This window comes from Coenobita brevimanus, chromosome 66 (assembly GCF_032717465.1).
Source record: "Coenobita brevimanus isolate Jiangsu-jjx chromosome 66, ASM3271746v2, whole genome shotgun sequence".
Taxonomy (NCBI): domain Eukaryota; kingdom Metazoa; phylum Arthropoda; class Malacostraca; order Decapoda; family Coenobitidae; genus Coenobita; species Coenobita brevimanus.
The window spans coordinates 182897-210402 of record NC_137019.1 but is presented as its reverse complement, the minus strand read 5'-3'; the positions used below and the strand labels follow the sequence as shown (position 1 = coordinate 210402).

Sequence of the window (27506 nt, the reverse complement as noted above, 5' to 3'; positions counted from 1 at the left end):
ATTCACTTTTCTATCACCTCCTCATCACTCAGCCGCTACTTGTCTTGATCACGGCCGAATAATAATCAAAACACCTTTTTTAACTATCTCAGGAAGTGGCCTCATTAATTTACGGTTGTTCTGGTAAAAATAATTTGACATCATTACGTGTTTCTCTCACGCTGATCACAAAGGATGCAATCTTCTCCACACGTCACTTTAGACTTATTTTTGATCGTGCCTTCTTAGAAATATATTTTGTAGTATCTGTGTGTTGTGTGTTTGTTGTAGCGTGTGTTATTGCGATGATCCTAACCATTCTAGCTTAATTGATGGCCTGGTGTAGGCTGCTAAGAGGCTTGATTTGACAAGTAACCAAGGAAACTCATTCTTACCTCATAACCAAGACTCATCAAATTTCATGGAACGACGACTCCTGTTCAAGTTATGGGTTTTTATCCAGCTTAGTAGGGATTAGTGAAGGCTGAAGTTAACCCTTCCAGTTTGAAAAATCTATACTAAGCTGCATGAAATTGTCAGGCGGGTACAATCAAGGTGGAAAAGCCTTCAGAAACGACAAATTTTTTTTGTTGAGGTTATTCCTGCGACGATTTTGTTCAGCTAAGGAAGAAGGTATGGGGCATGGGGTATAGTCATGGACAGAGAAACCTGGACAGGTGAGGCGAGGCAAATGTCATATTTTCTCTTTCCCCCGGCTTGTCCGTCACTCTTCGTTCACGACTCCTTTCCCCCATCCCCCCAACCCCCCATCCCGTTTACCCTCTCTTCATAGCACCTGCCAGGCTGCACTCCCCATACCCCCTTCCCTGCCCCCATACACACCAGTTCGCTAATCCGCCGACCTTGAACCGTGTGTGTGTGTGTGTGTGTGTGTGTGTGTGTGTGTGTGCATCCTTGACACAAGCAACTCCCTACATTATTTTATCACAACCCGTCCCTCCCTTTTCCCTACGGCTACTCTGCTATCACACACACACACACACACACACACACACACACACACACACACACACACACACACACACACATGAGAAGCTCGTCTTCATTCTTCGTATACGCAGCTGCTCTCTCTCTCTCTCTCTCTCTCTCTCTCTCTCTCTCTCTCTCTGTTTTTCAAGATTCTTTAGGAGTGAATAGTAATGTCAGTGCAAAGTATGCCTTTATTATTGTGATATAAGTATTGCAAAATAAAACTTAGGAATATATTTAAAGAAAACAACTGCAGTAGGCTGGTTGGCCCATGAGAGGCGACTCCTGATTTTGGATCTGCATACGAGAGAGGGAGAGAGAGAGAGAGAGAGAGGTGAGGAGTGACCAATTGTCCCCCCATCTCTCTCTCTCTCTCTCTCTCTCTCTCTCTCTCTCTCTCTCTCTCTCTCTCTCTCTCAATAATCTGTAGCAGTGAATAATAATGTCAGTGCAAAGTATGCCTTTACTGTGATATAAGCATTACAAATTAAAACACTGGAACATATTTAGATGGAACAACTGCAGGAAAGCCTCTCTAGACATCAGCATGTGGAACTGTCATTCTTTCCCTGCGGGCCAATTAACGTCCACCTTCATACTTGCCTACTCCCTTCTGCCACCATTTTCGCCAATTCTCCTCATCTTTACTTTCCAATTCACAGCATGCCATTCGTTATGATAATAATTGCACACACACAGACACACACACACACACACACACACACACACACATATATATATATATATATATATATATATATATATATATATATATATATATATATATATATATAAGACAGAAACAGAGAGATGGTAGGTGGGGGAGGGAGGAGAGGGAGAAGAAAGGATGGAAGCAAGTGTTTAGATTGAGAGAGAGAGAGAGAGAGAGAGAGAGAGGGACAGGGAGGAGGGAGAGAAGAAAGACCATATATATATATATATATATATATATATATATATATATATATATATATATATATATATATATATATATATATATATATATATATATATATATATATATATATATATATATAGGGATTAAGAGAGAGAGAGAGAGAGAGGTGAGGAGTGTCCACTTGTCCCCTGGGAATGACCAGCCTTCCCGGGTCATATGGGTAGGACCATAGAGGTCCCTGCTGTCACAAACCTCATCCTCCCCCACTCTCTGTACCCCTGACCATTCCCATTTCCCCCTTTCTTTCCTTCCTGCTATCATAAAACCATTCCTCCCTCTACCTTCCTCCCCTGCACGCTGTCTCTCTCCCTCATTCAGTCTTTCCATCTTTCCATCCTGCTGTCACAAATCCATTCCTTCTTATCCCCTGTTCTCACTATATCCCTTCCCTTCTTCCCTCGCTCATTTTCTTCCTACGGTCACAAAACCACCTCTTCCCCTGCAGTCTTTTCCTACTCCCGCTACCCCCCCCCCATCGCTGTATTCCTTCCTTTCTCTTTCCAGTCATCCCCTCTCTCCCTCCTTCCTCTGTGTTCTCTCATCTCTCCTTCTCTCATTTGTCTCCCTCTTCTCCTCCCTGTTTTCTCCCTCCTTTCCACTCATCGTTAGTATACTTCTTTCACCTTAACTTGGCCTAGGTTTTTCCTTTTGCAGCTTATTTTACGTAGTTCAGGTGAATAAAAGGAACAATGCAATGGCTCTACATCCTTTCCATAACACTGCTTCGTGACTAGCGTCATATTCTAGCGTTGATGTATTGTAACAACTCAGCATTCAAGATAGAGAGGTGGCAGTTTTAGGCCGAGTTAGAGTAAAATTATTGTAGGTCCTTCATCCTGTCACTTCCTCCATTGTATCCCTTCGCTCTTCATACCCCCTTTCACCACTTCTCCCGTTTCCTGTCTCCTCCCCTTCAAAAATATTTCTCACTTCTCCCACATCCTTTCGTCTTTCTCCCCTGTACCCTCCATGTTTTTTTTTTTTCTCTTGCCCTTACTCATGAGTTTTCCTGTTTAACATTATCTTTCTCCTCCCCGTAACTCACATCCTCCTGTCATTCAAGCATCTTTCCTGTTTTATCTGTTCCCTTCCTCACGCCCGCCCTCCCACCGCTGTGCTTCTCCTTCACCTCCTCTTCTTTTCTCCACTAGATTTCCCAACCTTCGTCTTCTTCCCCCCCCCCCAGCTCTTCACTCTCCCACCTCCCCTCCTTTTCAATCTCCTGTCCCCCACTTCCTCACCCCCTCTTTACTGTATTCTCCCCCTCTTCCCCACCATCTTATTCTCCCCCTCTTCCCCACCATCTTATTCTCCCCCTTCGCTGTCCATAATTCTCTCCACCTTATACTTGTCCTCGTCCTCACCTCTTCACTCTTCCTCTCATTCCCTCCTCATTTCCCATCATCCCCTCCATTTTACCCTCACTTATCCTCAGCTTGTCTCCCTTACCAGTGTTCAGGATACGTACAAAGGAAATGACATAATCCATTTATTTCTAACGCTACCCACGCCCCACCCAAACCCAGCTCACTTACTCACCAGTCTATCAGTCGCTTCGGCGGATCAGTGAATGACGCAGTAACAGAGCTGCTGGTGAATCAGACTCTCACTTAGCAGTCAGTCAAACAGTGGATCAGAGAGAGAGAGCAGGTGATCGAACTCTCACTTAAAATCAGTTGGTCAGTTAGTGGATTGGCGAGTGTTACACAGCTCAGCATGAGATAGCTCCTCCATGCTTCCATATTATAGAGCTCAGTGTGAGTGAGTGAACAAGCGAGAGAGAAACCGAGACGGAACAACAGTGCACCTGGTGATAATTGACTCAGCACACACACCTGTCGAGATATTAAGGTAAATTGTTTGTGAGTGAGTGTTATTAGGGCATCATCGTTCAGTGACAGTTTTAATGGTCAAGCTAATGATGCTGACATTATTAAAGGTGAAAATGCTGGGAGTATTAAGTTAGGTGCTGGTGATTTCATCTTTTTCTAGCACGTGTGTGTGTGTGTGTGTGTGTGTGTGTGTGTGTGTGTGTGTGTGTGTGTGTGTGTGTGTGTGTGTGTGTGTGTGTGTGTGTGTGTGTGTGTGTGTGTGTAATTACTTATTTGTTTGTTTGTGTATGTGTGAGAGAGAGACAGAGGGAGCAAACGGCATTCACTGACTGGAAAAAACTAAAGTAGGAAATGTTTGTAAGAGAGAGAGAGAGAAGTGCACAGACGGCCACGTATGAAGTAGGAAATTTTTGAAGTTGGGAAACCTGTGGAAACTTTAAGTAGAAACTGCGTGTGACGTGCAGTATACTGTTGAACGGATACATTTCATCATATTTTTGTGTTCATAGTGGACTGTAAGATTTCCTATAGTCTCGATTTTATTATAGTTGGTTTGTTTTCATCTAAGGGAACCGGACCACTGACGCAACATGAATACTTAGTTATGAATGCGTAAAATTTGATGTCTCGGTTATGAGGTAGGTACGAGTCACCTTGGTTGCTAGTTCAGTTAATCCTCCAACCTGACTACATTTATGATCTGTTTCCGTTGCAGGTAAATATTGGGGCAGTCAGCATGACTCTCTCTCTCTCTCTCTCTCTCTCTCTCTCTCTCTCTCTCTCTCTCTCTCTCTCTCTCTCTCTCTCTCACACACATATAGGCATTAATATGTTACTTGTAATAATTATATCAATCAATCATTTCCTGTGGCACCCCACGGGATGCATAGGGCCTCGATGAACTCTCTCCACCAACATTTGTCTCTTGCCATCTCCTTCAGGTCCCACCTGAAGGCAGTAGTATATATCTCACAGCACAGTACGTACCGCTTACACAACGGGCATGTCTGGTGTTCAGGCGGAGACGTACACACCCTCTGACCAAAACGCAAAACATAACATTTTCAGACAATCGAGAATCGCATGATGCAGCAGTCACATGGAGTAACAGCCGAAAACCAGTTTACCCATGTGATGGAAAAGTCACACACACACACACACACACACACACACACACACACACACACACACACACACACACACACACACACACACACACACACACACACACACACACACACACACACACACACACACACACACACACACACACACACACACACACACACACACACACACACACACACACACACACACACACACACACACACACACACACACACACACACACACACACACACACACACACACACACACACACACACACACACACACACACACACACACACACACACACACACACACACACACACACACACACACACACACACACACACACACACACACACACACACACACACACACACACACACACACACACACACACACACACACACACACACACACACACACACACACACACACACACACACACACACACACACACACACACACACACACACACACACACACACACACACACACACACACACACACACACACACACACACACACACACACACACACACACACACACACACACACACACACACACACACACACACACACACACACACACACACACACACACACACACACACACACACACACACACACACACACACACACACACACACACACACACACACACACACACACACACACACACACACACACACACACACACACACACACACACACACACACACACACACGGGGGCTGTATATATTCCCGGAAAGCAGCTGTAGGAGTCAGAGAGCCAGAGAGAACGATAGAAGGCAGAAGTGAATTGAAGAGATAGGATAGAGTAGGAGGTGTCCGTCACGCCGACATTACGTGCATCGCGACACTGTCCATTCCATAAAACTCCGTAACCCCAGGAGTGTCTGTCCCTCACCCACGATACAAGATAGACAGAGTGGCATTGGGACAACAGCACCTACCGCAAGATGAACCCACAACGAGCTGTCTAACGCCTCAAGACTTTATACCGGTAACAGTTATTCTCCACGCTATCAACACTAGTGACACACCTACCTAGCTACTTACCTACCTCCATACCTTATCCTATTAACACACACACACACACACACACACAGAGCTATGTGCAGTATGTTGCGTCACCTTCACCCTCGCCATTTCTCCTCCCCCACACCCTCCTTTCGCCTTACCTTGCAAAATTTCCAGTCTATCCCTCTTTCCATTTGCACTTACCTCCTATCCCATAAAATTTCCTCCACGTTACTTTACTTCTTTCGCCATATTTTCTCATTCTTCGTTTTTATTCTATTTTTAACTCTGCATTGCTTTTCGTTGTTTTGTTATTTCCTGTGTGATTTTTAAAGTGTTTATTTTTTTTTATCATAGTTTATATTTTCTGTGTGTTACCTGTCTACATTCGCCATACTTGTTTTGTTATTTTCCGCTTGATTTTATTGTGTGTGTGTGTGTGTGTGTGTGTGTGTGTGTGTGTGTGTGTGTGTGTGTGTGTGTGTGTGTGTGTGTGTCTGTCTGTCTGTCTGTCTGTGTTTATTTATTTATATATTTGGACCAGTTTTTGCCTCAACTTCCTTTTTTTTTTTTATATATATATATACTCAACAGCTCTTATCGTTTAGTCCTATAATATGACTTACCGGTCTGCTTACTCTTTTTCATACATTTTTCCTCTGTTCCTCGATAGTGTTCTTACAATGGCTCTTACCGTAACAGCCTCCCGTGTGAGGATAATACGAGCCTGCCCTGGACCCTGCCATAAACTTACTCTTTTACCTCTAAGAAAAGACGATAAGTTTGAAGGCTGCCCAAAGGTGATAGGCTTGAACAGATTACAAAATAAGTGTTTGATCTCGTATTTGTGTATTCCTCATAGTTCGATTATATTTTAACCATGTTTGTGTTTTTGCCCACTATTATTATTGTTGTTGTTATTTGTAGTAGTAGTAGTAGTAGTAATTAGTAGTGGTTTTATCATCATTAGTAGTAGCAGTAGTAGTAGTTGTATCATCATTATCATCACCATAAACACTCCTCCTCCTCCTCCTCCTCCTCCTCCTCCTTCCCCTTCCCCTCCTCCTCCTCCTCCTCCTCCTCCTCCTCCTCCTCCTCCTCCTCCTTCCCCTCCTCCTCCTCCTCCTCCTCCTCCTCCTCCTCCTCCTCCTCCTGTTACTGTTGTTCGTTACACATGAGCACTTTTTACCTATTTACTCCCTAACACAACAGAACATTGGAAAAACTCAGTGGTGCTCATGACGTCACTTCCTCTCACCCTCGTCGTTCCCACAACACCAGATATCCTGGGGAAGCATACCTCCTCTAATTTCCTATTTACGTCACCTGTTTTTATTAAGCGATTTTGAAACATTATATTCCTAATTTTCCTTTCATTTTTACCTGTTGACCATTTCTCCCACGGGGCTTTATTATTATTATTATTATTATTATTATTATTATTATTATTATTATTATTATTATCGCCTGCTTCTAGCAAGGCATGTAGAGGTGTATGGTATGTAGGAGGACTGCTGGGCCTTGATAGCAGGCTGTGAAGCCTATGTCCAGAGTCGGACACATAAAAAAAAAAAAAAAAAAAAAAAGGCGAGGCGGTGTAGTTTTTGTCGGCGTGTCTGTGAGTTAAGGCTAATTCTGACCCTGACTGTCCTGCTCCTAATAACAAAAAATCGTGTGAAGATAACGAGAATAAGTGAAAAAGACGTCAACGGGCTGAAGGGGTTTAACTGAGGAGAATTTAGGCAGTTTTCTCCTCAATTTAGTAGGCCATTTATCACCCCTTCCTTACCAGTTTATTTCTGCGTATAAAATATCAATAAAGGTGTCTTATTTATGTTATGTTGATATTAAATATCTATAAGTAACATAACATAGAGTCAAAACTACCTATGGCGCATTGATAATTCTTGTATTTTATGTAATCTGTGTCGATATTACAAAACCATAAGTAACAAAAACAATATAAAAGAGAAAGCCAAATAGGCCGCTAAGGAAGAAGTGCTTAAAAAAAACACACACACGAATACATACGCGGCTGCCACATTTTTTTTTTTTTTCTCGTTACTTTAATGGTCTGGAATATCTGAGGCGTATTTTTGACAGACGTGCGCTTGAGACATGGCAGCGCCAACTCATCCTCGGTCTGTCAGGCGTATAGAGGTTGCATTTTACGCCTGAAACACGGCCGTCGGCGCATCCGGTATGTCTTCTTGTCCCTGTGACGGCTGGGATTTCCCGATGGAACAAAGTCTTGTGATGTGAGACGAGATAAACTTCCCAGGTGTAACAGTAGCAGAGAAATGGGTACCTGGTGAAGTTCCTGAAGCCTTTGATACGCTGGGATTTCTTTTAGTGGAATGAAATCTCTTGGTGTTAGTCTAAAAGAATAGTATATCCAAGTGCACCAACATCTGCACATTCATGACTGAGTTTCTATACAGAGTTAGCAGTTCATCTTGTTATAAAATTTGCTGCTGATTTTAAGATATTATTAGTGGAAATTTTCAGTAAGTTTTAAATTCTTGGCATATGAAGGGGAATGTCAAGTGTAGAGCAAAGAACTTGGATCGAATCAGCATTTCGTCATGAGTAGGAACCCAGATTTTTTCATCTCTTCGAAGTACTGGCTTCCGTAGGGTATTCCTGATGAAGATTGTATAACTGAACCAGAGAGAGAGATAGAGAGACCAGTATTCGAAAGTGCGTTTCTCTTGACTGTTACAGCGGACAGTGGTTCTGCATTTTTTTGAGCTTGTCTGTGATGTATGCTGGAAACTCAGCGATAAAATATACTCACATTTTTAACTTGTTTTTGACGTACGCTGAAAATCCAGAATTGTATATTTTCGATGTTAAGAGTTCTTAAATCGTTGGCAGTAAAAAATAGTAAATATTTTCTCAGTTTCTTTCAGTTTTCCGACCAATATTTTACTGATTATTAAACCCGAAGTCGCCCAAAGTCATTTCAGTTTAAGTAATTTTTACAGTTTCGCGTGACACGTTAAGTTCGCCAGTACCTACAAATCACCAGCGTGTTTACGGCGCCGAATCGCCAAAAATAGCCGAGCTGTACCAAAACAAGCGAGGCTGATAAAATAATCCGTCTCAGGGCCAGGACAGCTCCAAGCCACACACGCCGCTAAGGTCGGAACTCCGGGCGTCCAACATGGGTAAACAGGCCGTGAGCGCTCCGGTCCCGCCACCAGGACCGGATGACCACGGTTGATGACCTTAATCGCCATGTTCCGTCCTGGGTACATAGATCCCAGAGCAAGGTGGTGTTGGGCCCCGCAGGAAGGCAGGCCACAGGAAGTAAGCAGGAACTGGAGAGAGAGGGAGGAATGTGGGAGATGAGAGGGAGAGAGGTGGGGTAAGTAGAAGGAGAGAGTGAGGGAGGGGTGTGGTAAATGGGGGAGGGAGAAAGGGAGGAGTGTGGTAAATAAGGGGAGGAGAGAGTGAGGGAGGAATTTGATAAATGAAGGAGGGAGGAGTTTGGTAAATGAGGGAGGGCGAGAGCGAGGGAGGAGTGTTGTAAATGGGAGAGGGAGAGAGTGGTAAATGAGGGAGGGGAGTAGGGAGAAGTTAGAGTGAGTGAGAGGAGGAACTGTAGGGAGAGAGATATGGGGATTTGTCAACCAGGGTAGTGGGAGGGTGGGAGAAAACTATTAATTGAGAGTGTTGTGGGGAGGCTGTAAAATAAGTTAGGAAGAGAGGAATGTGTGTTAAATGAGAGAGGGAGGAAAGTGTTAAATGAGGGAGGGAGTGATGTTAAATGAAGGAGAAATGTGTTAACTGGGGGAGGAAAATGCTTAATGAGGGAGGGAGATGATGTTAAATAAAGGAGAAATGTGTTAACTGAGGAAGGAAAATGCTTAATGAGGGAGGGAGATGATGTTAATTGAAGGAGGAATGTGTTTAATGAGGGAGGAAGATGCTTAATGTGGGAGGGAGATGGTGTTCAATGAAGGAGGAATGTTAAATGAGGGAGAAAAGTGCTAAATGAGGGAGGGTGTTTAATGAGAGAGGGAGGGTGTGTTACATGAGGGAGGGAGGAATGTGTTAGGTAAGAGATGGAAGGATACGTTCAGTGAGGGAGGGGTGTGTTAAATGAGGGAGGGATGTGTTAAGTGTGGGAAGGATGTGTTAAATGAGAGAGGGATGTGCTAAATGAGGGAGGCATGTGTTAAATGAAAGAGGGACGTGTTAAATGAGAGGGATGTGTTAAATGAGGGAGGAAAGTATTAAATAAGGGAGGGAAGGATGTGTTAAATGTGGAAGGGAAGGATATGTCAAATGAGGGAGGGAATGATGCGTTATATGAATAAGAAGTGTGTTAAATGAGGAAGGGAAGGATGTGTTAAATGAGGAAGGAATGTGGTCAGTGAAAAATTGAAGGATGTGGTGATACAGGGAGAGAGGATGTGTTAAATGAGGGAGGAAGGATGTGTTCAGTGACACATGGATATGTTAAATAATAGAGGGATGCGTTAAATGATGGAGGGATGTTCAGTGAGAGAGGTGGAAGGATGTGATAAATGAGGAAGGGAGGAATGTATTAAAGAAGGGAGGGAGGAATATGGTAAATGACGGAGTGGTGTGTTCAATGAGGGAGGGGTATTTTAGTAAGGGAAGGGAGTGTGTAAGTGTTGTAATATTATAAAAGTGTGAAGGAAGGAGCAGCACTGATACAAACACAGACGGTAAAGCAGGTGAGGTGGCAGAAGACAGTGGTGTAGTGTATATGTTGTTTATATGAATGTAGTGAGCAGGATTTAGAAAAAGTAGCCTAAGCGTCCACCCCACCAACTCAAAGGCAGTCAGTGGAGCCCGAACCTACTCCTAAACCTCCCCGGAACGTGAGACCAGCACCAAACCAACCGAGCCACCGAGAACGTACGGAAGAAATTGTTAACTTTGAGATGGATAAGAAAGAAAGGTAAAGGATGTTAAAAAAACGATAATACAAAGAAAAAACAAAGGTAGGAGTAACGGGGGCAAAAATGAACGGCGAGGAGGAATGAGAAGGAGTGAGAGGAAAAGGAGAGGTATGGAAAAAAAGAAAGAAAGGAGAGACTAAAGGGCAAGGAGGAAAGCGAGAATGAATGAGGACAAAGGAATAGCGGGGAGGAAACGGGGAGGAGAGGGATGAAATGGATGAGGAGGAGAAAGAGGATTACAATTGAATGCGTGAGAGAGAGAGAGAGAGAGAGAGAGAGAGAGAGAGAGAGAGAGAGAGAGAGAGAGAGAGAGAGAAGCCTCCTGTGCCACCTAGAACTCGGCCCATAGTCAATGAAGGCCGAAGGGAGAGAGGGGTAAGTGATGTGGCGAGGGTAGGTAAGTAAAGAGTACGATAGGGGTTATAGGGGATTTGGGAGGATAATTGACCGATACAAGGCACAAACGGTGACACAGATGATAGTTACAGTAGTTAGTGATTTGGTGTGGGGCTGGTTACTTGACTGTTGCAGTGGTTTGTTAGCGTCCATTCCACAAACTCAATGACAGGCAGAGGACTAGAATTCACTACAGAGCGTCCTCCAAACATGAGGCCAGTACCAAACCGACCGAGCCACAGAGTCGTAAAAGAAATGATGGACGGAAGAAACGTGAATTAGGCAAGTGAGAGATAAGAGAGACAGGTGAAGGGTGAGGGAAGAGGATGGGATAGGATAGGATAGACTGGGACTCAGTGAAAAGTCCCTGGCTGAGATGATAAGTGGGGGAAGTAATACATCAGCTGCCCGCCCACAAGTGCTGGGGCCGTATTTATAAACTCTCCTTAGCTTAAATTATCAATCCTGCCCACCGTTAAGTGCTGGGACCGCATTTATAACTCCTAAACTTAAGTTGTTAGTCCTTCCCGCGCACAAGCCCTAGGGCCCTTTTTATAAGCTTTCCTAGGCCTAAGTTTTGTGCAAGATTGCATGTATGTACAGTATGTTTGTGTTCACACATACGTTTACCCTACACTTCACAGCCTAACCAAAGTGAATATGAAAAAATAACAAACTAAAATAAACATACAAAATGACTCCCGACAGTAATTAACTGCTACGGAGACTTGCTCACCGTAAAATTTGGTGACTTCATCTGCCGAACCTACAGGAAAAAAAATGAGGATCCGGCAAGAAGTATTTTAATTTACCTTCTAGTTCAAAAGACAGTAGAGATAATCTGGCGACGTTAGTTAGGTAAGATTCGTCCATCTGTGTTCAACAGCATGGACACGAGCAGAATAAAGCCCGTCAGGGTGGAATGCGAGCTGAGTCAGGAGGGGTGTGGGGCATGGCTATCGAGGGGGAGGATAAGGGGATACAGCATCAAGGAGGGCTGAGGTGGGGTATAGGGCCACGATCTCGGCGGCTGTATCAGAGGCGTACGTTCTTATGAGTCTGCCTCGTAGGGCAGAGCGAAGGGCTGCTGTGGCGGGGCAGTCCAGCAAATAGTGGTTTAGAGGCCAATCCTCTAGTTGATGAGAGTGGGGGACAGGGTTCAGGATTCCTCCCTGTTATTTGAGAGAAGTAGGGGTAACCCATCCTCAGGCGACGTAGGAGCACGATGAGCGAGTTGTGTGTGCATGGTGGGGCGGAGAGAGACTCGTAGTTGGTAGCTCTTGCATACCATGTTGCAGAGCGTGAGCCCTCTGCAACTCGCTCCTCGTGCTCCAATCGACTGAGCTTGGAGATGCTGGCCCCTGCTTTCCGCTTGATGCGAGAGAGGCCCGTCTTGAGGGGGAAAGTGATGTCAGGTAGGGTGGTCGCTGAGCGAGTTGCGGCGTCGGCTCGCTCGTTACCTGAGATCCCCACGTGGCCAGGCAGCCAGTGGAGGTAAATCTCCCCTCCATGCTGTGAGATGGAGTCAGCCACAGTGAGAGGAGTCAGCCACAGCCATGATCGAGGTAATCAGGTGACGCTTGGCACCTCCCCTTCTTGCGTCATAGTTTTATTGGACGCTGTTGCTACCCACCATGAATATACCCATTCATTCATCCATCCATTCATCTGTTTAGTCTAATACTGTATCTCGGAAACAGTGTGTCCACAGCAAACTGAGGGGCACCGACCCCCTTTCGCTACAAATCTGTAAGTTTTCAAACTCCTCTACACATTACCAAAGATTAAACACCAAATTCTCAAAATTACAAAACATGTGAGACCTGAAGACAGAGATCGAGTTCCACACTAAGACAGCATAGGCATGCCTAGCTCCTGACCAACTAGCGTAACTGTTCCCTCTGTAATGCAGTAAGTCAGTCGCACAATAAATCAGTGTCAAAAGCGTTTGTAGACCCTGCCTCTGGGAAGCTCCGGCAAGTTTAGAATCCTATATAAACAAGACTCTTGGGCCGCAGACCATACTAAGCTGCCACGTAAACACCGCAACAATTTTGATTCCCGGACACGATTAATGCTGCACAGAAATCTTTTGTGCATATTTTATTTAACATGCAAAGTATTTCATGAGTTTTGACTTGTACCATCTTGCTCTTGCGTTTTACTTATTATGTGTTTATTGTATTTACAGAAATAAGGAAATGTTTATACTGAAGAACCATACGTACAATGAGCGCCAATAGTCGTGTCGCGGTTTTTTCCTAAGATTAAAATTAACTCGTGAAACATTATGAACCGTCTGTATGACAGACGCGGAATATACCAGACGTTTAGCCCGTTGGCTTATGTTCTCACCAAATTTCACGACACGACTATCGGCGCTCACTTGTACAAACTGTACATGTAGTGTATGTGTGTGTGTGTGTGGACCTTAGGGATATGTTGAATATCATGTCATGGAGAGTGGTGCATTTAGCCTTCTTTTTTTACATGCACTGAATGGCACCAGTGTTGTGTCTCGATGTGGGGAGATATTAGGTTGACTCCTTTATTGCCAGGACACACACACACACACACACACACACACACACACACACACACACACACACACACACACACACACACACACACACACACACACACACACACACACACACACACACACACACACACACACACACACACACACACACACACACACACACACACACACACACACACACACACACACACACACACACACACACACACACACACACACACACACACACACACACACACACACACACACACACACACACACACACACACACACACACACACACACACACACACACACACACACACACACACACACACACACACACACACACACACACACACACACACACACACACACACACACACACACACACACACACACACACACACACACACACACACACACACACACACACACACACACACACACACACACACACACACACACACATTCTTTTGCTCTGGTTCTGTAGGAGAAGCTTGAAATTTAGCAGAAGTTTATTTTCTCCCTTACTGATCCTCCTACAGTCAATAGGCATAGTGTTATCCTTATTATTATTATTATTATTACTACTACTACTACTACTACTACTACTACTACTGCTCTGTATTCTTCTCTTTGTCCCTTCTTTGGTGTGCCCTCCTGCTGTTATAACCATATCTAATCTGTACTAATCTCACTAATCCCACCAATATCTGTCCTATTTCAACTTCACCTAACCCAAACCAACCTAATCACATCTAAACCGTTTTAATTTAGCCCAGTCTCACCAAAATTATCAATATTTGCTCGAATTGAACTCTGCCTAACCTCGAATGACCTAATCCAACTTAAATCAAACCAGCCTATTCTAGCTTAACCTCACCTAACCCAGTCTAATTGTATTTAACCTCACAATCTCACGTAACCTCCCCCTACTTAACATAACCTATTTTGAAGCAGCCTAACCGCATCTAACCCTACCTAATCCTACCCAGTCTCACTTAACCATACCATACCCGACCTAACCCAACCCAGTCAAGCCTAAAATGACCTAATCCAACCGAACCTAACCCAGCCTAACCCAACCAAATAAAACCCAACCCAAAACCTATCCAAACCGACGTATTCTAAAGCAGTCTAACCTAATCCGTCTATATCTAGTCGAACTGAAGCCAACCCAACCAAAAATTACCTAATCAGACCAAACCCTGCCCAAAGTGACCTAACCTAACTTTCGATCGGCTATAAATTCGCTATTAAAAAAAAAAAAAAAAAAAAAAAAAAAAATTGCTGCCTGAAAGTCTACGGATGTCACATTCCAAGTTTCGCCTGTTCTGTGTATAAGTACAGTATAAGTTTGTGTGAATGTATGTGTGTGTGTGTGTGTGTGTGTAATTCTAACTCACAGAAGAATCGTTGAAGAGAATTACATGCGCTTCAGTCAGCCAGCACATGCCCTTCTTAGTAGTACTTAAAAACACACCCTCTGTTTGTTGGTTCATCTCTCCATTTGGCTTGCTTAGTAATGCTGAGTTGTGGGTAGGGCGGGGGCAATGGCTATTTATAGTGAAGATTGCGGTTTTGAAGTGGTGGGTGGTTGTGGGTCTGTGTGTGATTGTTATGGGTTTGTGGGTGATGATTGTGGCTTTAGATATTGTGGGTTTGGGATTGAGATGCCGGTTTTTGGTTGATGGTGGTGAAGCTTCTTGGATGTGAGGCTGAAGTTGAGTGATGGTGGTTGTGGGTTGTCATGTATGTTTTTTTTTTCTGCATGTGGGTTTGGATGTGTGGTTGTGGGTTTGGATGTGTGGCTTTGGGATTAGTTGTGTGGTTATGGGTTTGAATGTGTGGTTGTTGGCCTGGAGTGATGGTTGTGGGTTAGTGGTGGTGGGTTTGGATGCATGATGTGGGTCTGAGGTGGTATTTATGGGTTTGGGGAAGTGCTTATATGTTCGGGTGAGAGTTGTGGGTTTAGATGCTGTTTGTGGTTGTGGTGGTGGTGTCTGTCGGTTGAATGTGTAGGTTAGAACTGAATGGGTGCATGATAAACTAAGGTGGGTTTGATTAAAGCCTTGAGTCTAAATGGGTTAGGATGAGCTTATGATCCGTTAGCTTAGGTTTATATGGGTAGAGCTATTTTATTTGGGTGTTGAAGAGTGGGTTGAGTTAGGCAAGTTTACGTTAGATTTCGATGAGATGAAATAGGGTAGGTTGAGGTACAATAGGCAGAGATTGGGTTAGGCTACGTTGAGATACGTTAGCTGGGATTAAAATGTTACGTTGGGTCAGATTTCGATGACTACTATAATTAAATTCATGATCTAAAATTATGGTCGAAACCGGCGTTTTTTTTTTTTCCACGATGGTTTATACCTTTCGAAAAAAACACATGCTAAACAACCCTCTCCCGAAAACCTCGTACCAAACACCCCCAGCCCATTAAAAAAACAAACACGACTGTAGTACTCAGAAAGTGGTTGGTGTGGTTGTAAAGGATATTTATAGCACTTTACTAAGAACAACTGGCCTCTTGCGTAACGAACACTTCGAAGAGATGAGGATAAATGATGGAAAGTCACTATATATATATATATATATATATATATATATATATATATATATATATATATATATATATATATATACAGTATATGCAGAGACTTCACTTCACCGTGAAGATATGTATGCAAACTAACCACGGGAGAAATGAAAGGAGCGACAGTGAGTACTTTCGTATATTACATGTTTAGACAGATTGAGACAGAAACGTAAAGGGTAGAGGTCTTTTTGCACACCCGCAGCAGGTGGCACACAGACCAATGGATGACCTGAATTTTTACCTGCAGCTTAACTTAGGGTCACAAGCAGCAGGGAGTGGAACACAACACAGGATGACCTGAATCTAAAAATACACCTGACAAAGGAGGAGGGAATAGGAGGGGAGGAAATGGGAGTGGGAGGGAGGGGGAAGGGGAGAGGGGGGAGGGATAAATACTGCTGCTTAACTTCAGACCTAGAGGATTAATGCTTGGTGTGTCCCACACAGGTGTAACTACACCAACAGGAGTTGACAGGGAACAATCACGTGTTATAGTCTGACAGATCGAAACGTAGGGTTTTGGTGGAGTCACCCCCTCCCTGCACTGTTGCCACGTTTCCGAGCTGACCTCTCCATCAGCGATGACCTTGACACTGTTTCCCTCTTGTGATCTCCGTTTTTCTAATACCCCCTATACCCCTGCCACCAACACCCCCTATACCCCTACCCCCAACAACACCCCCATCAACAACACCCGCTATACCTCCACCACCAACACCTCCTATAAATATAGACCCCCACCATCAACACCTGTATAATAATTAGCCGTTGATAATTGCTATACTTTTATTGAGAGCATACATTCTACCCTATTGCTCAAACTCCCTAATCTTACAATCCCATCTGTCTTAATCCTTCCCACTGCCTTCGTTCCTAAATCCCTTAATTGATCTATTTTTAACCTAAGTGTCCCCACACCTTTTAAACCATTTACCTCTCTGTCACTATTCTCCACCATATGTATCAACTTGTATTATATTGTGTATAGAACTTTCATACTGTATGCTGTACTACTGTATAATGTATAAGAATACCCACTGTTTAGTGGAAATAAAGTTTTATTATTATTATTATTATTATTATTATTTCTCTCTCTCTCTCTCTCTCTCTCTCGCTAGATTTTGTTATGTGTCATCCATGGTTTTTTACTTCCATTTTTATGTATGGATTATAATTTTGACTTTATTTCCGCACCACCCTTGAGGTAAAAGTCACGGCGCGTTTTTTTTATAGAGGTTTCCCCAATAGGCCTAAATCCTGTAGGGGGTTGGTGACCTCCCACAGCGTACACACAAACACGTGTCGCGTGAGTGCTGCCACCCAGAGCTGTTTGATATATTTATTTTAATTATGAAAGGATCGCCTCTTCCCACTTTTATCCCTTCAAATTTTCTTGCAATTATACTTGCTAAATTAATTAGCAATGTTAGAAGTGTTGGGGAAGTAAATAATAATTAGAATATTTTTAGAGCAACACTGCCAAATTTTTATGCCACGTTTCTCTATTATCGTATAATATAGTATGCAGAATAGTTTTATTCTTCCTTGATACATGTCAGCACTTTCATTACAGTTATATTATTATGAGTTATGTTTATGTATCATTCCTACTACACAAACCACAGGCGTTATACATCGTAGGGTTAGGAAACATGGCAATAGTGTAGGGAGGGGGTGACTCCACCCAAACCCTATGTTACGAGGAGGAACACTATAGTCTGGGGGATACTGCTTTAAAATTAATTCAGTTAACAATTTATCACACTTAAAATAACCATAGCTCATGTTTACATTCTTTTCATATGTGCCAGAAATTAGACAAGATTCTATTACATTTCTTTCATCTAAGCTTTTTGATCTTGCTAGAATCTTGGAGCCTGTCCAGTCAATATGGTGATCACTGGATGCTTTGTGCTGAAATAAACCACTACTCTGTTGGGCTGTTCTTACACTGTATTTATGTTGTGAGATTCTAGTTTCCAAATCTTTTCCATTTTGTCCTATGTAAAATTTGTTACAGCTTTTACACGGGATTTTGTAAACAACGCCTGAATTACTGAAAGGGCTGTTCTTGATGAGGGTTTTTTTGATGGTGTTCTCATATTTGAATACTACTTGTACATTGAGTTTCCTCAGTATGTGAACAACATCAAGAAAATTTTCATGGAAGGGGAGGACAAGGGTTCTTTGAATGTTCTGGCTATCTGGCTTATTAGTTTTCCCTTCAAGGAATCGTTTCTAGGAAAACTGATTTTCCACTTACATAAGTGGTTTGCAAATGCGTTCAGCATAACAACAGAGAACATCGCAGTGCAGACCCCCAACCGCATGTTTATTATTTTCTGCCTCGTGTCTCTCCTCGATTCCCCCGCGAGCGACCTTGCCATGCGAGTATCCTGGGTTCATTTTTGTTTTTCGCTCCACTATGTTTGCCCTTTCCATGGGGGAAGCAGCCTGGGTATATAGATAGATAGATAGATGTTTGGCCACTTTGTATGTCGGAGGGATACTTTTCAAGTGGAAAGGAATGAAGATATTCATATTTGTACCGGAGTCTCATGGGGGTAACCATGTGTGAGATGAGCGGGTGCGGTCAAGGGTATGACGTAATGGCGCTCAGATCCGCTTTTGTTTGGTTGGATCTCCTGCCCTCTGCGCACTGCCAGCCAACCCAGCCCCTCCATCGCCACACACCCTGTCCCTAGCGTGTCCTTACAGCTGATAGCCCATGTCGTTTATAGCAGTTCTCCTTCTGGAGGCCTTCAGTCCTAAGCTGGCAGTAGCGAGAGTAAGTTCAGTTTCTGTCTGGGTTTTTGTAACAGGTGGGGTGTGCGTAATAGCCTTGAAACATGACACAATTTAAACAAATTAATTCCTACGCCTGTTATCCTTCATTGTTCGCTATCCATCGCCACAAAATTAAGCTGATAGCAAAAATATAATTTAAAAAGTACTGTTCAAGGTATTAATCTCGCCCTTATCCATTTTCCTAGAGTGTTCTTCATCCAACGGTACGGCCCTTGACACAGGCCACTTACAGGTTTGCTCTGTGTTTGGTTAGCTGGTGTAAACATTCCCACACTTTTATTGCAACGCGTATATTTTGTTTGTATCACGAATTGCATTTTTTTTTTTTTTATTCTTTCGTCGTTCTTTCATTTTTCCTTCCCTTCCCACCCCGTCTTATTCAGTCCGTTTATTTCCCTTCCTCTCCTCTTCCATTTCCTTTCCTTCTCCCCTTTTCTAGTGTTTCCTTCCCTTCTCTTTCTCTTTCATTTCGTTTCCCTCACTTTCATTTCCTTTCGATCTCTTTTTACCTCTTTTCCGTTTCCTTTTGTATATTTGTGACACGTCCAGTTCATTTAAAGTTACTGATATACGTATTTCATTTTTCGTTGGTCATATCAAGTGGTCACCCAATCATCATCACATGCTGATTTACTGTATCATTCCCATTTCTTCTGTCCTTTGTAATAACAGAATCCAGACACACACCTTTTACTATGTGATATAACATTTTCTATCACACTAGCACTCAAATGATTATTCTTACGCAGTATAGTCCTTTCAGTATCTAATCCATTGTTACTTGGTCATTCATTACAGTACTTTTATTGCACGTATCATTTGCACTCCGTTATCACAGAATTATTTACATGTCTAGCCAATTATTATTTTTTTTGTAATATAATCTGTATTCTTACATTATTATATATCATAATTCATGACTTTCATCGTGCCTTATATTTGGAGTAGTATGTTATTATAGGATTACACAGAAGGCATCTTGTAAGTAGTGTCATAAGTTTTTTTTTTTATGTAATCTATCTGCCCGTACTTTTTTTTATTTTGATTCATATCATTCCTGTTAATAGCTTCCGATTTTCATAGTATTTTTGATGTATAATTTCATCTTTTGTATCATCGTCATTGTCTCTGTATAATGATTCGCCTTTTTTCCCTAAAAGCATCATTTTTTTTTTTTTTAGGCCTATTCCAGTATTTTCGATGATGTGTACTCTCATCTTTTGTAAGAGCGTCATAATCTCTTCTCATACTTTATTTTTTCATCGGTAATTCATCTGTCCTCATTCATTGCTTTGCCTTTCTGCAGCATCCCATCAAAATTGTGTGAAAATAATACTGAAGAAGTGCGATGAACTGAAGCATCTACCCAGCTTCTAACCCACTATTTATAAAGCCTCTGTCACACTGTCACGATTATGACCACGATACCCCACGAGTTTAAAAATTTTATTACTCGTGATGACTTGGGATGGAGGGACCACAAGTTGGACCTGGAGGTTGATGGGCACGAGTATTGTACGATGTTAATGCAATAGTAGTACGATAATACTACGAGTATGTACGACATTTGTACATGTTTTAAACCGAGTCCTTACGATAGCAGTAAGAGCGTAGACTGTATTCTCACCTTCTTCTTTGCTATCCTTATCTCATTCTAGTAGTTAATTACTCTTCTAGGAGCTGCCTAGCATGGGCCAACCGGCCTACTGCAGTTATCCTCTCTTCTTATGTTCTTATGTTCATACCTTTCATCATGTTCATCACTTCTTTCATGTTATGTCTGTCAACAGCATCCAATAAACCTTGGTACCGTCCGTAGCATAAGTGTTCTGTAATTTTTGTGTTCCTCCTTCTCGATCAGTTTATACAACATTATCCTATCAACACAGTATTTCAGATAATAGAGTGAGTCGTATCATCACTACGTTTTTCCTTCCCTCGGCCAGATTATTCCCTATCCCATCATCGTCCAATCACACACTCCCCCTTTCCCCCACAGCCACCTTCATTAGCTCTGCCAGTTCCCCATATCAATCATCGCAAGGCTTCCCATCTTATTAACTCGCCACAGTCCACATCACCCCCTTACGTCATAGCGGACCTTACTGTTGTTGGCATTATCAGATTCTGTAATATAAACACCTCTTCCTTAGCTATATACTCGATACATTACAACAGTCCGCAAAACCTTACATCATCCGTGTTTTCGTTGGATTAGCAGAGTTCGTCACACTTATTCCCTGGATATTTATTCATTTGTTATTGCACATTACACCAGTCCGCGTCAGGCTCATACTCATAACTGCCAGTATTCTCGTTGGCTTACTATAATGCGTGACACCTCTTCTTTGGTGATTAATTTTACATATTGCCCCTTAATTTCCTGTATTATGCTATCGATGTAACCTATGCCAGTATTAAAGAGAGATAAAAAAGTCAGTGTTATACTGGGGTGTAATATTCAAGATAAATCGCCAGCGAGGAAATGCAGGGATGTATACGTGAAGTAGAAAACAACTCATCTCCTTAGCATCAGTGGTACCTATTCTCACCAGCGGCTGATTCCGGCATTATGACACATTAATATTTATGTTATTTTATGCAAACTGTGTGTTATTGTGTAGATATAAATAACATAAAAGAACATTAACTCTTTTGATACGACAAATATTTCTTTAGCTGTTAAAAAAAATTAATAATAAATATTTAAAGTTTGGGAGTGAGAAGAAAGCAACAAAATACTGTAATGTGGTCATCGTAGCGGAGGGGTAAGTGAAGACTACAAACTCTCACTTGAAGGAAGCCTTCCTTGCTTGTGAAAAAATTGCTAGAGGATGCTAAGCAAAGAGAAATGTCATCACGGGTATGGAATTAAAATGCAAGGCGCATAATATAGGCCAGTGAAGGAAAATATATATTGGGAACCCTGTTGAGCCTAGAATTTGACTCAGTTTTTTTTAGCGCATGATAGTGTTTGTATCCTCTGTTTTTGATTATTGATATAGCCTGTTAGAGGAGCAGCAGCGATAGGATGTATAAAGTGTATAAATTTTCACCACTGCTTCAAATTGTGGTAAAGACTGACGTGTGCCCCGTCAGCGTATTGCAAAGAGCTGTTTTCTCTCTGCCATAGCTGACTTCGTTCTACCTCTTTAATGATGTTTTCCATCTTACACTATACTGTGGTATAGTATGCTGATGTTCCAGATTATATCAGTATTAAAATCTACAAATAATAAATCATATCAAGGTTTAGAATTCGGAATAAGAGGTGTTCCGAAGTCTCCAGAGCCAACGAGAATTGTCATCGTTCCGTTCCATTAGTGCCAATTAGTAGCCAGATATCCATGAAATTAGTTTCCTTGTGTTCTTGTTTCCATATTATTACACACATCTTGACACCTATATTAATCACCCATAATCCACTAATTCACTGTCAAAGAAAGAAATTAATTAGGTGTGTTAGGAACTGAGTAGCGTCCTAAGGTTTGGTGATCTCGTCTTGGGAGAATCGAACTGTACGAAACATGTTTCACTCCAGGTTACTCACTGAGACAGGGGATGTCCTTTTCAGTTTAATCTTGCCATGTTTTGACAACTTGTTCTGCTTAGGATTAGCTTTGGACTGGAGGAGTTAGATATAGCCATAAGAAATCCCATCAGTACGGGAGGTCTTTCCTAAGCTGAATGAAAGTGTTTGGTAGCAGCAAGAGTAAGTTAATACGTCACCCGAGTCATGGGGCTCATATATACTTTGCATGCGGTGAGATTATGGGCTAAATAAAACCATTTGCAATAAGCTGGAATAATATGGGAAGTTCCTTATTACTTGCCAGAACGTTTTGTGACAGTACTTAACATTTCTGGCGGCCGTGGTTTCTCGAGCACTTAAACACCTCAATTAAGTCTCCCCTTACTCTACGCCTCTCTAGCGAATGCAGACTTAGTCTTTTCAGTCTGTCTTCATATGACAGGTTCCTGACGTCATGTATCATTTTAGTCATTCTTCTCTGTACATTTTCTAACGAATTAATATCTATTCTATAGTAAGGACACCAAAATTGTACTGCGTAGTCTAAATGTGGCCTTACTAATGCTAGATAAAGTTTCAGTATTACATTAGATGATCTATTGCACACGCTTCTCGAAATAAATCCTAGGACCCTATTTGCTTTATTTCTTGCATTAATACACTGTTGCCTTGGTTTAAGGTCGTTACTAATCATAACTCCTAGATCTCTCTCGCATTCCGATTTGCTAATTTCTTTGTTATCTAAGCTGTATTTAGTATCTCCAATGGTCTTGCCTACGTTAAGTACTTTACATTTTTCAACGTTAAATTCCATTTGCCAAGTTTTAGACCATTTGGACAATGTATCGAGGTCTTTTTGTAAGTTATGGCAATCGTCAGTCGAGTTAATGATACGCCCTATTTTTGTATCGTCGGCAAATTTGCTGATGCTGCTATTGACTCCTAAGTCTAGATCATTTATATATATGACCCAAAGTTCAAAGTTACGGTGCGGTGTCGTTCTCCTCTCTAAGCAGTTTTCATCTATCAGAGTTAAAGATTGTGAATAGTCTGTCTTCCGTGGAGGGTGTTGGAAATTGTTAGCTTAGTGATTTGTTTTTTCCTCAATATACAGTAGGTCAGCAGACAGTAGCCTGGTAAGGAGTTATGGGAGATTCATTGTGTTATGTAATACATGTTGTACCGTATCCCCTGGCGAGTGCTGGCATTAATGTTGTTTGTTTATTCCACAGCTCGGGCCAGCAGACAGTGGTGTGGTCGCCGAGTGACGGGCGCACCACCACAACCACCACCACTACCACCACCACCAGCGGCGGCGCCCCCACCCTCCAGGCCCCCACCACGCCCCCCACACCCACACCCGCCCACGCCATGTCTCGGAGGCTGAACTGCACCCCCTCGGCGGTGAAGGATGCGCTCAAGGCCAATCTGCTGCCCATCCTTACCGTCTCAGGGGTCACAGGGGGCGTCGTATTGGGCCTCATCCTAAGGTTAGTCAATACACCTCCTTTAGCACATGATTCGACTTTGACATACACCACCTCTCAAACACACACACACACACACACACACACACACACACACACACACACACACACACACACACACACACACACACACACACACACACAGATTTCGACAGTTAGTTGCTACTTAATAATTAGTGTTCGGATTTTGTCTGAATTCCCACGCCTTGAACAGCTCAAATTGAAAAGGTTATACCCACTTTCTTTTGTTGTTGTTGTTGTTGTAGAATGCAGTAGTTTATTCCCGGCTCAGATCCTCTTGAGGTAGATACCATTAACAGCGTCGCCATTGGCTTCTCAAATTATATATGTTTTTTTTTTTTTGTATGAAGAGTTATTATTATTCTACATATTTCACCACCTGTTAACGTTTATTATTATTATTATTATTATTATTATTAAATATCATCATCGTCATTACTACTACTACTACTACTAGTAACGAAGTGATGAAAGTGGTGTCAGTTTAGCATGATTTCTCTCCTACCATATTGTGCAAGGAGAGTCCCTGTGCCTGTCGTCTCCCAGTCTGACGATTTTTCTCTCAGTCAAACTTATTTCTTAATTATTCGATGGATTTTAATCACTTTTAGGACGAAGACAGCAGTGAAAAAGAGCAGGAAAAAAATGATTGGAATGATGAAAGAAAGAAGTGCAAAAAAGATAGAAAGATAGACTACATTGAGCGTAAAAATATGTGTAAGTAGTTTGGCAAGAGAGAGAAAACAATAATGAATTTTGAAGGAAAATAAATGTAAGGTACTCAGACAATAGGAAACTGAGAAAATGCGCATCAGGTAGTAAAGCCATGCTTCTTCAGATAATAAAGCCATCCTCCTGCTCGTTTACGTAGTAGAGCCATCCCTCTTCGAGTAGTGAAGCCATCGTCCAGCTCCTTTTGATAGTAAAACCATCCTTCAGGCAGTAAAGCTGTCCCCCTTCAGGTAGTAAAGCTATCCTCCTCTTCCTTCTTCTAATAGTAAAGTCATCCTCCCCCTTCCTTTTCCTCCTTCAGGTGACCTAATAGAAGGTCTCCTTCTCTTCCTTCAGGTAAATCCACTCGTCTCCTTCTCCTCCTTCAGGCCATGTAAGCCCTCTCTCTCCTCCCTCAGGAAATAGAAGTCTCCCCCTCTTACTTCTCCACCAGAAAATAAAAGCTCTTTCCCTCTCTCCCCTTTCAGGTCCTAAAAGTCATCCAAGTCGCCATTCACTATTAATAAAGCCATCCGGTCTTGTTCCTCCTCCTCCTTCAGATAATAAAGCCAACCTCAATCTCACTCTGGTAGCTGTGAAAGGTAAAAAAGAATACTTCCCCGTCAGACAGTAACCGACACCTACCCACCCACAAGTACTTAATTGATGAACCCCTTTTTCTTTTCCATCAGGTAGTGAATGCCATTTTTCTCCTCTTCTGTCTGGTAATAAAACACAAATCCCCATCACCTTCAGTTAATGAAAACTAGCCCACTTCTCCTTCACAGAGCAAACACCACCCCTCCTCCTACCCTCAATGTCTCACCTCTCCCTACCCACACTTACGCTCTGGATAAAAGCTTTCCCCCCACCCTACCCCTTCAGACACTAACCCACCCATTCCTACTTAGTCACTCTCTGGATAAAAGCTTTCCTACCCCTCCTTCAGACAGTTAACGCTTATTTCGCCACTCACAATTACCCACAGTTACTCTTTCAGACTGTACCTCTTACCCCGTCCCCTCACAGGTACACTGTGGATAAAAGTTTCCCGCAGCAAACAATTAACTCCTGCCTCACCACTCTTTCCCACCCACAGTTACCCTTTAGACTATACCCCCTACTTCGTCCCCCACAGGTACACTCGATAAAAGCTTTCCCCCTCATTCAGACAGTTAACTTCTTCCCCACCCCGACAGGTACTCTCGGAATGAGCCTTGGACGCCGCGTGAGGTGATGTATGTGGGCTACATCGGTGAGCTGTTCCTCAGGGCTCTCAAGGCACTCATCATCCCGCTCATTGTGTCATCGCTCGTCTCAGCCATCGGTAAGTCGATCTCATAGTATTGTGAGTTTAGTTATGGCTTTCTTCGTACTTTTTTTTATAGGGCCTCATATTTCTGCGATTAATATTCTCTTTCCAGTTCGTACTCTTTCTGTCGGAGCCTCTTAACATTTTTGGATTAATTTTCTATCTATCTCTCTGTGAGCCTCATAGTCGTCGTGGATTTGTTTTTTACATCTTTATACACTATCTGTTTATCTGTGAGCCTCGTGGCGTTCTTGGATCGGTCTTCTATTTCGTCTTCATATTCTGTCGACTTGTTTGTGAGCTGTATAGCATTCTCGGATTTTTTTCCCCTTCTTGGTACTCTTTCTGTCAGCCTGCTAGGAATCGTAGAGCATCTTTTCTCTCCGTCCTGTATATCGGTATCTTTCTTAGTATAACAGTTTATTGCCTGACGCAGCATCGCGTGTCGTGTGGCCCGGACAACGAGGGCCTCAAGGCGTTTGTCCCTACTCAGCCTGATCATACTTTTGAATTCTTTTCTTTCTATTTCCCTCGTCTTTCAGCAAGCCTTGTCATACTCTTGGATTCCTCTCACCTTTCTTTTTCCTCTGCTTTAAACAAGCCATATCATACCCATGTATTCCTCTTTTCTTTTTCCCCATTCTTTCAACAAGCCATGTCTGCTGTTGGAGTCCTCTTCTCGTTCATTTTCCTCTTCTAACAAGTCATATCATATTGTCGGAGTTTTCTTCTCTGTTTCCCCTTTTTTTTCAACAAACTTTATCATTCTCTTGCTTTCCTCTTCTTTTTCTTGTAATATCAGCAAGCCTTGTGATACTCTTGGATTCCTCAATTACAGTACATTCTTTTCCCTTTGCCTCCATCCAGCCTTATCATACGCTGGGATTCAATTATTTTTTAACTTCTTACAGCCACCCATGTGACATTCCTAGAGTCCAGATATCTGCTTTTGCTGATCACACTCAGTATATCCCTTATTCACATTATCTCCCAGGTATCATTCCTGTCTTTTACCTTGCTCTTATCACCTAGCTGTTTGCGATCTCTGTCTCTCATACCGGGGAATTCATCTTTACTGTTACCTAATTATATCTGTGTAAAGGAGAATAGAGATAAATAAGGCGCCACATATCAGAATTTTGAGTGATGAACAGTGTGGTTTCTGCAGGGGTAGGGAATGTATGGATCAGGTATCGGCAGTAAGTTAGGTAGCGTAGCTGAGAAAGCATATGAGAAGGACTAAGATATTTACGGAATTTATGAGTCTTTCAGAGAAAACAAGAGATTAT

The 27506-nt window shown here is 42.5% G+C and overlaps 2 protein-coding genes across 4 annotated transcripts in view; one reads left to right on the top strand and one right to left on the bottom strand.

Annotated features, from left to right (window-relative positions):
• P58IPK (dnaJ homolog subfamily C member P58IPK) overlaps window positions 1–27506 on the bottom strand; it is a 390081-nt gene that overhangs the window by 222623 nt on the left and 139952 nt on the right. The gene's annotated exons all lie outside the window — the stretch shown is intronic.
• Eaat1 (Excitatory amino acid transporter 1) overlaps window positions 1–27506 on the top strand; it is a 297280-nt gene that overhangs the window by 214334 nt on the left and 55440 nt on the right. For 2 of the 3 annotated variants that reach the window (XM_080276712.1, XM_080276711.1), the window contains exons 2-3: window positions 23919–24176; window positions 26105–26232. In XM_080276712.1, the coding sequence (XP_080132838.1) occupies window positions 24058–24176; window positions 26105–26232 (247 nt within the window). In that variant the 5' untranslated portion in view covers window positions 23919–24057. Of the gene's footprint in view, window positions 1–23918; window positions 24177–26104; window positions 26233–27506 lie in introns of those variants that run through there. The other variant, XM_080276710.1, reaches the window with a different exon arrangement.